This window comes from Schistocerca nitens, chromosome 3, assembly GCF_023898315.1.
Source record: "Schistocerca nitens isolate TAMUIC-IGC-003100 chromosome 3, iqSchNite1.1, whole genome shotgun sequence".
Taxonomy (NCBI): domain Eukaryota; kingdom Metazoa; phylum Arthropoda; class Insecta; order Orthoptera; family Acrididae; genus Schistocerca; species Schistocerca nitens.
The window spans coordinates 445,278,531-445,297,317 of NC_064616.1; the positions used below are offsets into that span (position 1 = coordinate 445,278,531).

The 18,787-nt window shown below is 38.5% G+C and overlaps 1 protein-coding gene across 3 annotated transcripts in view; it reads right to left on the reverse strand.

Moving 5' to 3' along the window:
* The window catches only part of LOC126248374 (transmembrane protein 39A), a 194,664-nt gene that overhangs the window by 51,991 nt on the left and 123,886 nt on the right, over window positions 1-18,787 (reverse strand). For all 3 annotated transcript variants that reach the window (XM_049949302.1, XM_049949304.1, XM_049949303.1), the window contains exons 8-9: window positions 11,436-11,542; window positions 6,632-6,786 (exon numbers count right to left, since the gene is read on the reverse strand). In XM_049949302.1, coding sequence (XP_049805259.1) covers window positions 6,632-6,786; window positions 11,436-11,542 — 262 coding nt within the window. The remainder of the gene's footprint in view (window positions 1-6,631; window positions 6,787-11,435; window positions 11,543-18,787) is intronic.

Sequence of the window (18,787 nt, forward strand, 5' to 3'; positions counted from 1 at the left end):
CTTTTTCATTTTTTAATTTTCAGGTTTTATTCCAAAAGCAGGATCTTACTGCACCTAATTTGTCTTCTTACCATCTTACATTTTCAAAATGTCCCAAATTTAATACTTGGTTCAAAGAGAACCTTTTTGACAGTGAAATGTCACATCATAGTGTCTTTTTATCTGCAAAATAGCTAGGCCTTGAAGAGATGAACTTTTTGACACTTCATTTACATAACTAGCAGCAGCTGTCTATGAAATATTTCTATTTTCCCTTAACTTAATTTTCTCAATTACCCTATTACTTTCAAGCAGTCAAATATTTGTTTGCAAAACTAGAACTCACACTAGTCAATTTAATACCCTGCTTGTCCATTTTTTTACTCTTCATTTGGCTATGAATATTCAGATAAAAACCCACTGTGTAATTTATAGTGAGTTGTCTTTTTGCTCCACTTAAACATTTGACCAAATCATTTCAAGCATTAATCATGCGACAAAATATGTTGTCTTCGGGTGCTGTCACTAGCAAAAAACCTCACTTCAATATCTTGAACCTTTTATGAAATATAACAATTTTTATGACCACATGATTACCTATGCACAGGGGAAGAATTGTATATGCCGTGCATGACCCTTCTGCCAGGTATAAAAGCCAATATCTTAAGACTGAAAAGAGATATCATTCTGCTCTCAACTTTAAATACAATTTCAATATGTTGGTTACATTTCATATGGAATAATGTATACAATTAGGGAGACGGACATCTCAAACCTAGGACACTTCTGTAGCTATACTTGCGGTCATGTTTCCTCATCTGAAGCTGTTGCACACTTTTGGTCACTTCTGTAAGACAGTGGGATTTAATTTCGTTGTTCTGCAAATCTAACTGTTGAAAAATAATTGCATTATTTACTAGGAACTCTCATACATGACCCTAAGTTCAGAAATCCATCTCCAGAAAATGATGGAGCTTTAGCAACATCAGTCACATTCAGATGCCTTGTATCTGTTTAAATAGCACAACTTCTTTTTTGATATTTGTGAACAGGTAACTCTTATACAGAAACTTAATCCCAATTATTTTAAAGAGGTGATGACTTACAGCTTCTACAAATTTTGGAAAATCATGGATTGCACACAGCTGTGTTGTCACTATATTAAACAACCAGTTTCAGTCATAAAAAGACCATTCTCACATGACATCATAATCAGATGTATGATATATCAGAACTATTAACAAGCATTATATCATAAATCACTGTGTTAATTCAGGGCTTCCCAACGTGTGGTCTGCCGACCCCTTAGGGGTCCGCCAGCTCTTTCTAGGGAGTCCGCGGCCACCTTTCACCAAATTGTGTAAAATAATGAGTAAAATCATTGAATAAAAATGTGAAAATCAAATTCATCACTTTTTTTTGTGAAAAATTCATACTTTTACTTCAGGTCGTATTCCCAAGCAGCCTTTGCTGTTGCTAAGTGAGAACGCATACACAGTTTAGTGCCAGAGAATGCGGCTTCTCTGATCGACTGTTTCGCAACAATATAGGCGTCGTTTGTGCACCAGCTCATGGCGCTAGATGTGCTGAAACCTTTTACGCGTGTTCGGAGCAGGCTTTGTCACCCAATCACAGCGCTCGCTGGCACGTATGTGGCCCCAGGAATCATTAAATGTTAAACTTGCTTTGTCAGTGCACTACCTATTTCTAACATGGATCGGTGGCTGAAGTCAGTATCATTGAAGAAGGGTGCAGTTTCTCCATCACCTTACAACAAGGGAAGTTTCCAGTTGAAATGAATGAAGAGGAAGGACGACCAAAGGAAGAACAATCAAAAGAAGCTTCACACCTGGATTTATTATGTGAAAACGCTGCAAGTACTCCATTGGTAGCAATATCCCGTGGAAGTGGAATAACCAAGAAGAGTAAGTACAACGAAAGCTATTTAGAAATGAGCTTTATGGAGACAAAGGAGGATGAAGCTCAGTGTGTAATTTGTGCACGAGTCCTTCTGAACAGTTCAATGGTTCCAGTTAAATTGCACCGTCATTTTGAAGGTACTCACTCAGATTTCCAGGCTAAAGACATCGATTTTTTCAAAAGGAAGAGTGCTGAACTAACTGCTTCTCAGCATTGCATTAAAACTCATGCAAAAACAATTAATGAAAATTCATTAAAAGCTTCTTTCTTGGTTAGATATTGAGTGGCAAAAGCAGGCAAAGCTCATACCATTGCAGAAAATCTCATAAAGCCGTGTGTTAATGATATTGTTTCTAGCATGCTAGACGAAAAGCCAGTGTAGCCATTATCAAACAATACTGTCATGAGACGCATTGTTGACATGTCAAATGAAGTGAAAGACACTCTTGTTTCTCGCATCCAACACAATTCATTTTCTCTGCAGATAGATGAATCCACTGATGTTGCAGGATTAGTGATTTTATTGGCTTTTGTCTGTTATGAATATTCTGGATGTTTTGAGGAGGACCTCTTATTGTGCAGACCACTACCTGCAATATTCTGGATGTTTTGAGGAGGACCTCTTATTGTGCAGACCACTACCTGCCAACACAACAGGTGCTGAAATATTCCATCTATTGGATGATTTTTTAAGGACTAACAAAGTTTCATGGTCTAATTGCACAGACGTGTGCACAGATGGAGCAAAAGCTATGACGGGTCCTATAGTTGGAGCAATAACCAAAATAAAAGAAAACGTCAAGAATTGCCGAAGTAGTCATTGTGCTCTCCACAGGTACGCTTTAGCTACTAAACAAATGCCTGTTTCGTTCAAGAAAGTTTTAGACAAATCCATTCAAATCATTAACTACATAAAATCAAGGTCGTTGAAGTCAAGACTTTTTACAATACTGTGTGAAGATTTGGGAAGCCTTCATCGTTCCCTGCTTCTCCACACAGAAGTGAGGTGGCTCTCACGTGGGAATGCACTCTCTCGGTTGTACGAATTAAGATTGGAAGTCTTAGCTTTCCTTTTGAAACATAACAACAAATTAGCAGACCTTATTAATGACGAAAATTGGCAGTGTATACTTGCCTATTTGTCAGACATTTTCTCCAAAATGAATGAAATGAATATTTCACTCCAAGGACAAAGTGAAACAGAGGTCACTGCTATCAACAAAGTTCGAGCATTCAAGAGGAAAATCAATATTTGGGCAGAGAGTGTCAAGGAGGTGGAGGTCGTGTGTTTTCCTCTTCACAAGGAGTTTTTGAAAAACAAAACACTGGCACTTGGGAAGAATTTGTTTCATCAAATCCTGTAACATCTCCGAAGCTTGATGACATTGTTGGAGCATTATTTCCCAACAGCTGAAGATGAGAAGCTGCAGAAATACAAATGGGTGGTCAACCCATTCACTGTATCCAAAAAGCCGAACATTCTATCATCAAATGAATATGAGTTGTTGATAGAAATTGCCACAGACCCTACCTTGAAATCAAGTTTTGACATTAATGGTTACTCACACTTTTGGATCTGTTTGGATAGCAAGAAATACTACCCCCTTGTTGAAAAGGGAAAACATGTACTTCTTCCGTTTGCCACAACATACATGTGTGAATCTGGATTCTCAATCTATGCTGCCCACAAAACTAAGTACTGAAGCTGTCTAGATGTGGAACCAGACATCCGTCTCCAGTTGTCAAGAACTGAACCCAACTTTTCAAAATTGTGTCAGCAGAAGCACCCTCATCCATCACATTAGGATTCCATTATTATTCCTACAGACTCATCTATATTAAAGAAGAAAGCATTTATCTTCGTAGATGCTCAGTGAATGTACCTCAACTATTAACTCTGTAAGAATTTTGTTTCTGTCTTCTATCATTTACAAAATAATTATTAATTGAATTCTGTTGGTATTGATATTTTTGTTACGAAAATTAAAATGATCTCTAAAGCTAAGTTCTTTTCCTTTTAATATATTCTGTCCTCTCAGTTAAAAATATGGCCTGCCTATACTTCAATTATAATTACTTGCTATTACTCTGACACTATACTGTGGCAACTGGCTGTGAGCGTAAACAAATGAGAACTTTTCACGTGCCACCTAATAAAAGGTAAACCTCCTCTGCCAGAATTGTTTCCTTTGAGAAAAAAAGTCTTATGTTCTGTGAAATGCTTTGTCTTCTTATATAGAAATAAGAGAGTCAGTTTGTTTGTTTTCCTAATCTGTTTACAGTCGAGGCTGACTACCACGATATAGTATCCAAGTAGTAGTTGAAGTTGTCAGCTGTGACTAAACTGTTGCCACGCCGCCTGCCAGTTACCAGCTACCAACTGACAGTACACTGTTGCCACGCCACCTGCCAGTTACCAGCTACCAACTGATAGTACACTGTTGCAACGCCGCCTGCTAGCTGCCGGCTATGGACTGACAGCTGCCGTTCAGTATATACGCAAAGACGTAAAAATAACTAGACTTTCCGAGCTGTTTACATGGGCACGAAAATCGATTGTGGAACTGGAAAACGGCTTTATAAAAGCAGATTTCCAGAATTTATTTTGAATTGTTTACCTGACCAACCAAAAGCAGAACTGGGACATCGGCTTACGAAATCCAGTTTTGGAAATGCATGTAAACTGGGTGAATGTATTCCTACACATTGCCCAACAGATGTCACAATAGTCCTTTAAAGGCAATTCCTTGGCCTCTTTTCTTTCGTGACATGTTTGTATCCCGAATCATGGGTCTGCCTCTTTTCTTTACAGCCGCGCAGTATAAGGCACCATGTCGTCGTGGATTGCACAGCCGCCCAGTCTAAGGCACCATGTCGTCGTGGATTGCACAGCCGCCCCACCGGAGGTTTGAGTCCTCCCCCCATGCATATGTGTGTGTGTGTGTGTGTGTGTGTGTGTGTGTGTTGTCCTTAGCGGAAGTTAAACTTGGGTTAATAGTGTGTAAGACTAGGGACTGATGACCTCAGCAGTTAAGTCCCATAGACTTTACATATATTTGAACATTTTTCTTCAGATTTAACAAACACACACACACACACACACACACACACACACACACACACACAACTGTTACGAAATATGCATGGTCCTTACAAAACAGTGGCCTAACAGCGGAAGTGAACAGACCACAAGTGGCAGCTTGTCAACAGCGAACAGTTTGGATGTGACGTTGATTGCTCTTGGAGGAAGGCAGCTCCTACGTGTGAAATGTCAATTACCAAGTAATTTTAATCAGGCTATAGTGTGTTGAACAAAGGGACTAAATCCGCTAGTAAGTGTCTAGATACAGCGGGAATTCAAATTGTGGGGGGGGGGGGGGGGGGGGGGCATTGGGAACATGGCACTTGCATTAAGAAGCTTTCAATTCCCATGGGTTTCGCTCTGAAATTTAAAGTTACTGTGCTCTTGCCTGACTAGGGGTCCGCCATGGATTTTCGACTGAAGAAGCGGTCCGCCAGCTGAAAAGGTTGGGAAGCCCTGTGCGAATTCAATTATAAACCTGTAGCACAGGTAGATCTGTGGCAAAGCTCATGCTGAGACACACTAGTCTAGGACTGAAACATTATAGGGTTGATTTCTATTTTTTTGGTACACAGACTGACAAAAGTTTTTTTTTCTGATTTGTTTGAGTTCTGGGTTTTTTGGGACATGAGGAGAAGCTCTGCAACATGTGGTACATGCAAAAGGCGAGCAAGACAAGGTATGGGTGGTAAGAGGGGTTTAATGAAGGAACAAAAGGAGACTGAGGTTTAACTTCTCGTGACCTCAAGATCATTAGAGACAGATCACAAGCTCTGTCTGTTTCAAGATGGTGGATGGAAATCAGCTGTGCCCTTTCAAATGATCCATCCTAGCATTTGCCTGCAGTTACATAGAGAAATCACAGAAGACCTAAATCTAGTCCCAAAAGTGAGTCCAGTGGCTAACCATTGTGTCACCTTGTTCGGTCAGTTTTCATGAGGGGTTCACTGGGGGTAGGATAGGATTTGTTGGGCAGTGGTATCCCGAGGCAGGAGCAGGGTATCACTAAATGGAAAATTTGGAGGTAGTGTCTGGAATGGTCTTATAAGCATTGGACAACAAGGGTTTCAAATTGGGAGATACATTGTAGGTAGTTAGGGTTTCATTGTAACAGTATTTGCACAGGTGGTTCAGGGATACCCGAGTATTAGGTTACTGGCAGATACCATTACCAATACACTTTACAATAATGTATATGGTGCCTGTATTGTGCCTTGATTCTAGGGGATAGATATTATTTTAATCTCATATCATCATTATCCTTACAGTTCAATATGTCTACGGAAATTTCTAAGTAAAAGAGGCAGCAGTCTATAATTGGGTACAATAGAAAGCTAGTACTGTTTATAAGAGAAATACAGTTATTTGTGTAACTTCCTTCTGACAAATAAGTGGTATTTAAGCTTAGGTTTTACACATTCTGTATTAATCAGAATGAAAAAAGTTCTGAATGCACCGCACGCATTAATTTTCTGTGAGAGAACATTATCATGTCAGCTATACCTGTATAAATTTATCTTTGTGCTCCCTGACAATGCAATTTAAATACACTACAAGAGTAAAAATATAATCAGCAATTACACATGCCATTTAAGAATTATTACACAGTAACTTAACATAAAATCTAAATAAGTGCTTCTTTCACAGTACCTGGGCAAAGCAACAAGGCACAAATCCTGCATAATAGGCATTAAGTACAGAGCTAAACAGCACTTGTTTCATTCTATTATTAAAATCAGTCTTCAGTGCTTCTATTTCATCCCTTATGATGTATGGTGACATTGAACAACTATGCATTGGCTTCCCTGAAAAAGAAGAGAAGAAGAAACACAATTAAATAAAATGAAATACATTAAGTAGAAGGTAACAAATGAACAGATACCATTACACACACTCCATAAAAATTAAAGAAATTTACAGAACCATTTAGGTTGATGCCTGCAGTTTTGAAACGTGCCATTGCACTGAAATGAAGAGCTGAACATGCATTACTACAAATTTGCATCTTTGTCAAATTACATATGGAGTTTGAATTAAGCAAATACTTCTAAATCGCAATATACAGCCTAAACCTGAAAACAACTGTGTTTTTCTGTAGTCATCAACTTGGATATGCTTACATCTTTTTCATATCTTGAGATTTCTTACAAAGTGAATATTTCCTGTACAGAGTGGTTGGAAACAGCCTGAAAAGCTTGTAAGTGTGTTACAGGACAAGTTGTGCTTCGAAATAATTGTCAAGAAAAAAATTCAATATACTGCACCGTTATTGAGTTAATTATCATTAATTTTGCCAACCAGGCAGTTGCACACACAAATTCAAGTGGCCCCTCAGAGACAGTGCTGCCACACATGTTCTTTGAATGGCTTCCTAAAACCAAATGAAAGAGCAATACAAAGATTGGACACGGGACAGTACTAAGAATCGAACCTGAGCCAAAGGCTGAGTAGTCAAGTGCACTATCATCTACGCCATGAGAACAACTCACACTAATTGTATCTGGTGGGTCACTTGAATTTGTGCATGCAATGGTCTGACTGCCTAATTGCAATACTAATGAACTCGGAAATGGCACAACATATCTAATTTTTTTCTTAACAATTATTTCTCAGCACAGCCTACCCAGCAACACCCTTAAAAGTTTCTCAGACTGTTTCTGACTACCATGTACATAAAATCCACATGATGTTGCAGCTCTCTTCAGTTACTAGAGAGTACTGGGCCATTCTACATCAAGTGGACCAATTTTAGGAAGCATCCCCACTGGACAATCTCCAATTTGAATGGAATTTTGCACACATATTCCCTGTAAAACAAAACTGAACTGAGCAAAATCTGAACTCAAGCTACACAAAATTCATGGTTTTACAGGGCTTTCGGTGATGGGCTGCAAAATGTCCTGCGAGCTTTTTGCCACATTTAAAACTGATTAATATTACACTCAAAGAAGATCTTTTGATCAGATGCACAACTTTGTGTGTTAAAAATGCTGTTAAATTACAAGGCTGAATCATTCACACTACATTTAGTCAAACTTGATGAAGGGAGAGGGTGATCCATTAGAGCAATTTTTCAACCATTTTGATACTGCAGTAATTTTTTAACAAAGAAGGTATATCACAAAAAGAGCATTTAGGCACGGAAAATTTTTTGCTGTCAGGCTCAGTTACACCCTGGTTTTGTGTGAGGTAGGGACTTCATGGCTTATCATAATTCTTCTCATTTTTCTCATACTTCCAGCATTTATAACCATTATAAGAATATGGTCATTCCACTACTAAGACGACCATTGGTCCCCCCCCCCCCCCCCCCCCACCTCACCATCTCCAACTTCAATGCAATGTTTTCCCAGACGTCCCCTATACAATAAAACTAAGCTGTGGAAAATTTGTATTAAAATTACAAAAAATTCACGCCTTTCAGTAGGGTCTACAATAAGTTGTGTGAGGTGTATGACAGTTTTTGCCAAACCAAGACACCTTAACATTGAATCGAGTAGTAATCCAAACAAGCTAGTTTGATCAGATTTACAATTCACACTGTTAAATTTTAAAGTTCGTATTCTTTATCATTTCAATGAAACACAAGGTCAAAGTTGGGCGCAAAATCAATCGTGACAATTTTTCAAACATTTTGTGCATACAGTATTTTCTGGACACAGAAAGTACATTGAATTCATTTTAATTCAGTGGAGAACCTGCCATTAAAAATTTTAGAACCAATTTTGTGCATACTTTTTATGTCATATTGTTAAAGATTAATACCGACTTTCTTTACTTTTGATTCACTAGTAAGAGCAGATGTTTCTGGGCGAGAAAAGTTGTGTTTGTTTCGAAGATCATCTGACAGAGTTAAAAGAATGAGTTTGAAAATACCACTGTCAAACATTCACTAAGTGTTGTTAAATTTAATGCTTAATTATTTTTTGTACTTTTAAGGTGCTGTCATCTTCAAGATTTGCAGAAGTGGAGTCAAAAGATGTGACTGACAGAGTATAAGGCAGCCAGAATACGTGCCTAACACTTTTCAGCACATACAGCAGAAACTGAAGAAAATACAAAAAATTATGCAACCTGGTCTGTAAAACATAAATTTAATATGTATGACCAGATATTATGTTTAAGACAAGTGATATACACACCGAACAAAATTTTCCGTGACTAACATGCCATTTTAGTGACATTCTCAATTACTTCCAGCCAGTGGAAAAAACTGCAGCTGAGGTCATGATCAATAAAGAAATACATTTTTGGGATGCAAATATAAAATGCAACTGAATGACCCAGCTCAGACAAATTGCTACAGAAAACTTGCACTGAAGCACAATGCGGACTCAATATTACAAATTAAATTAACAATAAAACTATTAAACACCAGACAATCTTATTGATAACTATAAGGGAAATGCTGACACAAAGAACCTAATTTTATAGAAGATTCTCACAGTTTTGGTTCTCAAATATGCTGACTTCTTAATGGAAAGTAAATACTGAACTAGAATATAACTGACATCCATGCAATTTAAGTTGTCAAAATTCTGCAACTGCAGTGTACTCAAAATGGTTACTCAATTAAATACACACTGTATATACCTCACCTCTAACATTTTTCCATTCTGTTTTGAGTGCCCATAATTCTAAGTCGCTGAGACGCTTCTCAAACCAGCACCTGCAATGTGCCTTCTCTCTTCTGTATGACTAGACAGTTCTGCATAGCCTGTAGCATTTCAGCTACTAGAGGGACCGGAAAGTAACACTGTTTCGAAAGTAATGTTTCTATGCATGTTAATATTTGTTTGTTTATCAGCTCATTGTGTACTTCAAAGTCATTCCAAGAACATTTTAAGGTTAGAGTGACTTGTTTACTTGTAAATCATAAAATGTTATTATATTTATAGCTATTTATGGTGAAATAGCCAGCCAAAAACCACAAGAGGTACATATATGGGATCGTATGCTTTTTGAGTTTCACAAGAGTAGTAACACAACAGTTGCTACCAATTACATTTTCGATGTTTACCGAAGTGCATCAGACATTCACAAGAAGGTTTTCTAATGTCAAATTCAGTGATTCTTATCTGTCTGACTCATATTGATAAGAAAAACAAACAACTTTGGACGATGACATGTTAAGGGCAGCAGTGGAAGGAAATCCATGTCAGACAATCGAGGAACTGCTGAACACTCTTAATCAACCTTGGTCAACCATCCAAGAACATTTGCAGCAGATTGGTAAAGACAAACAACAAACAGATCCATCACATGCACCTTTTTGTTTCAGCAGCACAATACAGAAGCCTTTTTTGAATGCTTGATCACTGGAGATGAAAAATCAAAGTACAGCTAAGCCATGTTTACACCCCAAAAAGGTGCTTTTGTGTGTGTGGTTGAGTATTTGTGGGGCCATTCACTTTGCTTACACCTGGACAAACTGTGACTCCAGGCCTTAACTGCGAACAATTGTATTGAGCAAATCATTCTTTAATTGAAAAGTACCCAGCAATTGTCAACAGGCATTATTCTTCAACACAATAATGCAAGATCACACTGCACAAGACGGACCCTGGAAAAAATTAATGAATTAGTGTGAAAGATATACTCACACATATTGCACCATAAGATTTCCCTTTATTCCTACTGCTACATTTTCTAATCGGTAGAAAAAATATGAAAATGTGGATGATGTCCAAACTGCCTTCTCCAGGTGTTCTGCTCAAAAGCCAACTGATTTTTATTGATCTGCCATTGAAAATTTGCTCACTAGATGGCAGAAGGTTGTTGATAATGAGGATGATTACATCACTGATTAAAGGCAGTAAGTTGTGAGCAAACAATGGAACAGCCAGAGCTTCAATTGCTTGAATCTGTGTATGTATATTGTCTAATTCAGAAGGAGGCCATCTTTTTGATATGTCTGTCTGTGACTCAACATGTCCACTATATGGCAAGTAGCAGTCTTTCCTTTTCATAATATTATAAAAATTTATTAACAATTTATGAGTTGGAATTTAATGTAAAAAAAAAAAAAAAAAAAGGCATTACTTTCCGGTCCCCGTTTTACACTGCCATGAACACTGCGTGCTCTTGACTGAAAGAGACTTGATGTGTTTTTCATATCATTACCCCAATTTCTTTTTTGATGGAAGATACTGTCTATACAGAAACATTGTCTATTAATTTACGGTAATACACAGAGAACTATAGCAAAGCAGCTTTAGTATTTTACCACTATGATATCTAAACACACACACTACATATTCATTTGCAAGATGACAACTACAGTCCAGACATGCGATAAAAGCATACAATTTCTGTCTACCTACCTTCAACTGTATAGTTATTGCATAACCAGTTCCAAATCAAGCTGCCTGCATGAAACATCTATATTTACAAAATTACAAGGTATTCGTCAAAACTTCTTAGTAGTATGTAACACTTATTTCACTCAGCATACCTACAATTGGACGTCCTTTGCATTCCTCTTTTGATACCGCGGATAATGAGGTAACATCAAAAAATGGGCTTATGCTGAGCCCAAACAGGATAAAATAAACAGAAATCCTAAAAGAAATAAAATAAAGTCATGGTTTAATACAGGCATAACTGGTGAAATAGAAAAGTCATTATACCGTTATCATCATTAAAATCATTAGTATCAAATTTCGTGCACTATTCTGGATTGTACTCATAAGGAAAAACAGTTGCAGTATTCCACAGTAGTGAGAAATCAGTTTTCTCCAACTGCAGCTTATTGCTACTATTACCATAGTTACTAAATGACAAGATTAACATCAAGTTAAACTAAAGATTAGTATTTTTTATTATACCTTAACATTCATATAATAAAATTACAAACTTAGCAATAAATTGCACACTGCATGTTTTCTCCTTATAGTAAAAGCAGAAGTTGCAGAGTATTTAATTGGTTACAAGAAAAAAATATACAAAAACAACTTAACTATTCAAGTAATTATCTTCTGTCTTTAAATTCACGAACTAAAAAAAGGGTTTAACAGTAATATTTCATTTTTCACTAAAAGAACTCTGAAATCATAATTCAGAATTTCACATTTCAGTTGGTTACCAACCATTTTGCTGCAAGACTTACCATCTGTTATGCTTTTTCTCAAACACACCATTGATTGGTTAAGCATGTTACTCAAACTTCTTTCCGCATAAATATCAAAGATCAAGAATTTCCTCAAATTTTAGCTAAAAGCTTCTAACATTTAATAGCTTCCAACACGCTGGAATAATTGCAGGTCAGCAGCTTCTGTTAATTAGTACTATGGAAAACCAGCCTAAGTTGTAAATTTATTTATTTATTTTATTTACTCAATGACTAGTTTCAGGCCAGGACTCATTTTCATATCATCCAGATAGTCAAAATGGTATTTCCAAAAATATAAGAGCCATATAGGGCTATTCAAAAAGAAGTAATAGATTTCAAACATTTATTGCTTCCAAACAACAAATGATAAAACACAATTCCTGGAAAAAGAAAAGTTCAAATTTTTATGCATTCAATGTGAGCACCATGTGTAACACAGCAAATATCAAAATGGTGGTTCATTTTCTGCCACACATGAAGCAACTGGTCTCTCATTTTCAGATTCACAGCTTCAACAATCCAGTGCAGACTTTCAAGACTGTCAGGCATAGGGGGGATAAAAATGCCATCTTTTACATAACCTCACAGATAAAATTTACAAAGTGTGAGGTCTGGGATATTGGATTACAACAGGAGGAGCAGAAAATGAACATCACCGGTGGCCTCCCAGGTCTCCCACACCTCACAACTTGTGACTTTTTCTGTGGAGTTATGTAAAAGACTGTGTTTCTATCACCCCTACGCCCGACACTTTTGAAAGTCTGCGACATCGCATTGTCAAAGCTGTGAATTCGATAACGAGAGACGAGCTACTTCGTGTGTGGCAAGAAATGAGCCATCGTATTGTTATTTGTGTGTAATGCATGGTGCTCACATTTAATGAATAAAAGTTTGAACTTTCCTCTTTCCATTAATGTTAGAATCGTATTTTTTTTATCTTTTATAGTTTGAAAGCAATAAATGTTTGCATGTATTATGAAATGCAAATGAACAGTTAAGCACATATCTGTATGTGCTGTAACTGTTCATTTGCACTTCACAATAATAATAATAATAATAATAATAATAATGTGTGTGTGTGTGTGTGTGTGTGTGTTTCTTGTATTTTTGGAAATACCATTTTGACTATCTGGATGATTTGAAAGAGAAACTAGAATTATTGCAACTTTGGCTGGTTTTCTGTTGTACAGCTTCTAACATTGTTTTACGTCTACCTACACTTTGACTTGAAACTTATTCTGATTCTGCACTGCTGTCTCTCCATTCCTAGCAGCTTTAGTGGAGCTTTCTTTTTCACTGTTGCAAAGGATGGGTAAGACGTTATTCACAGTACTGATGGAGTATTTACTCATTTGCCCTGGACACTCTCAAAAGGATTGAGAAAGGTTTGGTTGGACGGTAACACCAGATTCTGTACCCAGCTTCTGTTGCAAGTCCTCAAGACTTAAAGAGTAATGATAATCACACAAGCCGCTAGAATGCCTAACACCAAATTAATTTGCTGTTGTATAAAGTGAGTTTTCTCTCATGGGTATAAAATTACTGCTAATCCAAAATGTAAGTGTGGAAGCTGCTAGTACTGATTGACTGTTCTTAAGACATTTGAGTCAACTTGAAGAACATATTACTTCCTCCCATATACACATGCACAATGATCACAATGGCATTATTAGATAAATTTTTTCTTTTATAGATGGGAGCATCAACAAGTTTTCTTGCTTCATACCATCCATTATTGGATTAGAATGGGGGAGAGAGTTGGAGGACGATTCTGATACAGCATTTACCCTTCACCAATCATCATAAGTGACTTTCAGAGTACTGATGAAGATTTCAAAGGCCAAAAATAAGATACAACTAAATGGTCAAATCATGTGGTACGTACAGTAAATGAGGAAAATTTGAATAATTTTCATTATTTCCCAGTCATTAGATTCACTGTACAACCTCAAATTTAACAAAATGGTTCAAATGGCTCTGAGCACTATGGGACTTAACGTCTGTGGTCATCAGTCCCCTAGAACTTAGAACTACTTAAACCTAACTAACCGAAGGACATCACACACATCCATGCCCGAGGCAGGATTCGAACCTGCGACCTTAGCAGTCGCGCGGTTCCGGACTGAGCGCCTAGAACCGCTAGACCACCGCGGCTGGCTCAAATTTAACAGACAGATGAAATTTGTCTGAAGTTATTTAGGGGAACAAAAGAAAACCTACACCAGGATAGTAAAACTGGGATTTTTACCTAACTTCTCCTAAATATAAATCTAGTCACAAGTCATTTGTATTCCACGAGTTTACTTTTACGTGGATGAAGTCTGCTGTTATTCTGAGGTGAGGTGGCACATTCCACAATTACTTAAAATTTTGTACATTGAGATAATAGGCACTTTACATTTCTCGTGCTCACACAACCGAAATATATCTTATTCATGGTACTATATCATGTTACCTTCAGTCTCTAATTATTTTTTGTGATTCAAAGTAAAATCCTGCTATGCTGCAACTTTGATCACAATGAGGAACATGAGAACACAGAAAGGTTTTGGCTAATAAAATGCCAAGTTGCAGCATTAGCTGATATACTATCAATTGCAACATTAAGCGAGGGGGGGGGGGGGGAATGGAACTTACTGGACATTCAATGCAGAGAGCATGGCAAACAAAGGAAGACACAGAATGACAGCATTAGCACAGGCTTGCAATGAATGGAATGGAAGAAACTGGGGAGGGAGGCGCACACCAAATAAACAGTGGTAAACCAAGCAGTGATCCATGGCATAAATTTGCCATCAATATGAGATTTGGCACAACACCAGAAAAATGTTCCATTGTATGCTACCCCAGTCCACTGGCACCTAATCTGGAATGGACTGTGTGTACGTATCTCTCAGTGCAGGGTACCCCAAGTCTAAAACAAATATACCTCTGGAAACAAATAGTTCATTGATATGAACTGTACAGCACCTGGAAACAGATTTTTTCTCCATTCCATTTAGACTACAGTGCTTAGTGAGTATCCACTTTCTCAGTACATGGGAAGGCAAAGAAATCAGCTATAATTAATCACCTCAGCATTCATCTACAGTTTTTCAAGGAAACTTACACCATGATGGCAGGAAAGCAATTTAAACTTCATTCAAGAGTCCAGTGCATTAACCACTGTCCCAATGTTCAGTTTTAAGACACTGTGTCCATAGGTATGCCTACATTACATAGTCTACATTAATGACACTATTCCTAACCTATATTGTTAAACTACAATTTTCAAGAGGGTAGGTGATGTCTGAAAGACATTCCACAATGGTTCTATGACTTATAGAACAAATATGGTTGGCTAATCTTAATTTCCAGTAAATATCTGACTGAAACAGGATTTTCACTATAGCATTCTATAAGCTGACGACACACATCTGTATGTTAAACTCATAATTACATGAAAGAACTCGTTGTTGGCTTTGAGAAAACAAAAAAAAATCTGCCTGTGTCCATTCATGTGAATGAACAGTTTGTTGCTGGTCATTCCCACATAGAAAGCGTCACAGTGTAGGCAGGTCAGTTGGTAAATCACGTGGGTGCTTTCACACATGGCTCTGCCTTTGATCGTGTACACCTTCCGGGTTACAGGACTGGAGTAGGTGGTGGTGGGAGGGTGCATGGGACAGGTTTTACGCCGGGGGCGGTTACAAGGGTAGGGAAGGTGGTTTGGGGATTTCATAGGGATGAACCAAGAGGTTACGAAGGTTAGGTGGACGTCGGAAAGACACTCTTGGTGGAGTGGGGAGGATTTCATGAAGGATGGATCTCATTTCGGGGCAGGATTTGAGGAAGTCGTATCCCTGCTGGAGAGTCACATTCAGAGTCTGATCCAGTCCCGGGAAGTATCCTGTCACAAGTGGGGCACTTTTGTGGTTCTTCTGTGAGAGGTTCTGGGTTTGAGGGGCTGAGGAAGTGGCTCTGGTTATTTGCTTCTGTACCAGGTCGGGAGGGTAGTTGCGGGATGCGAAAGCTGTTTTCAGGTTGTTGGTGTAATGGTTCAGGGATTGAGGAATGGAGCAGATTCGTTTGCCACGAAGGCCTAGGCTGTAGGGAAGGGACCGTTTGATATGGAATGGGTGGCAGCTGTCATAATGGAGGTACTGTTGCTTGTTGGTGGGTTTGACGTGGACGGATGTGTGAAGCTGGCCATTGGACAGATGGAGGTCAACGTCAAGGAAAGTGGCATGGGATTTGGAGTAGGACTAGGTGAATCTGATGGAACCAAAGGAGTTGAGGTTGGAGAGGAAATTCTGGAGTTGTTCTTCACTGTGAGTCCAGATCATGAAGATGGCATCAATAAATCTGTACCAAACTTTGGGTTGGCAGGCTTGGGTAACCAAGAAGGCTTCCTCTAAGCGACCCATAAATAGGTTGGCATACGAGGGGGCCATCCTGGTACCCATGGCTGTTCCCTTTAATTGTTGGTATGTCTGGCCTTCAAAAGTGAAGAAGTTGTGAGTCAGGATGAAGCTGGCTAAGGTGATGAGGAAAGAGGTTTTAGGTAGGGTGGCAGGTGATCGGCGTGAAAGGAAGTGCTCCATTGCAGCGAGGCCCTGGACGTGCGGGATATTTGTGTATAGGGAGGTGGCATCAATGGTTACAAGGATGGTTTCCGGGGGTAACAGACTGGGTAAGGATTCCAGGCGTTCGAGAAAGTGGTTGGTGTCTTTGATGAAGGATGGGAGACTGTGTGCAGTGGGTTGAAGGTGTTGATCTACGTAGGCAGAGATACGTTCTGTGGGGGCTTGGTAACCAGCTACAATGGGGCGGCCGGGATGTTTGGGTTTGTGAATTTTAGGAAGTAGGTAGAATGCCATGAGGAGATGGTATAATGACCCAATACAAATCTCCATTCCACTTGCTGTCTGTAATAATCTACATGAACAGCTCCTGCCACTGAGTCAATTCTAGACCTAAATGCTCAATTACAACCTCCACTGGTCTACCAAGTCAAGACTAGTTTTCCATGTTTGTTAGACCATTGAAGCACTTTTTATCCACAAGTACCTCACTACATTTGTTTTTGCTAAAACAGTCTGTATATATTTAACAGAATTTTAGTCAGTACAACAGCTCTAGCATTCAAGAAACAAGTCACTTCCTCACATTTATTTACACCCACTGCACAAAGATCAATGCAGAGGACATTTTATGACAGTCATTTTGTGATTTTCCCCTTTTTTTATGGATTAGTGGTGATACAATGCACAATGTTATTTACAATCAGAATATTTTTAATGTGTCAGTAAAATGTTCCCAATGAAATTTAATAACGGAAACATCATCACTGTGCAATATTCCAATATAACAGCCTTGAAGAATGTTCACCTCTCCTTTTCAGTGAAGTTAATAGTAAATAATTGCACACTTTAAAAGCAATAATAAAGGAAGTTAAGGTTTACTCTTGCAAGCAATAAAAGAAATGCTGAATAGCATTAATCAAGTAAAACAAAATGTTTCGTAAACACAATGATAAGTTGTATTAGCTTAATAATATACATTATGCAGCCTAAACAAAGCCAAGACAGAGTACCTCGTTATGGCGTGTGGTCATTGTCAGACTGCTGATCATCTACAATCACTGCAGGTTGGGGACCAGTCCTACAAGAGAGTGCAAGAATTCAAATACCTAGGGGCACTTTTCACTGAGGACTCGTCAAGTGAAGCAGAGATCAATGCCAGAATACAAGCAGGAAACCTATCTTACCACAGACTAGCACAACTGCTTCGGTCCAGACATCTCTCCAGACAGTTCAAGACTCGACTTTACAAAACCCTGATCCAGCCTGTTGTTCTATATGGCTGGGAGACATGGAGTATCCGGAAACAGGACTTCCATAAGCTCCTTGTTTTTTTAGAGAAAAGTGCTTTGGAAGGTCTTCGGTCCAGTTCTGGATGCAGCCCAACATAGTAGGAACTGTCAAAGACAAATGAATGCAGTGGGCCGGCAATGTGGCCTGGATGGAGGATCACAGATGGCCTCGGAAGCTCCTGGATTTCACACCTACAGGAAAGAGACCACCAGGGAGACCCAAGAAGTGCTGGAGGGATGGACTCTATGAAGATTCAAACCAAGTGTCAATAGATGTGAACGGATGGCGGATAGCAGCAATGGACAGAATACAGTGGAGGAGGAAACTTGTAGATGCGTGCGGTCCACTGGACCTGATCATGTAGTAGTAGTAGTAGTAGTAGTAGTAGTAGTAGTAGTAGCCTAAAGTCTCCAGGCACCCATACCCTTTGTTTAATTCTTTGAAGGGAAGGCATCACTGTAACCTACCACATATGTAGGCAGACTGTTTTGAAAGGGCTGTGGTCACTGTGGCTCTCTCGACTAACTAACTGTTGACTGAAGTTTCACTGGATGGCAGGAGAATCACAGTGCAGTTCTTTTGACGCATATTTACGACACGAGCTGATATTTCATACATTTTTTATGTTGTTTGTGGAAGTGTCATACCTTTATCTCTGTAGCTCTTCTTTATGGAGCTATTTGGGTAACTAACTTTATCTTTGTGTGTTGACCTTCCATAAATCTAAAAGTAATATTACTTTTTATTCAAATATAATTTTCTATACTTCACAGACAGATTTCTGTGTGGTTAATGGTGCTAACCATTGTCCGTCTTTTCCATCCAGTATGTCTTGTCGAA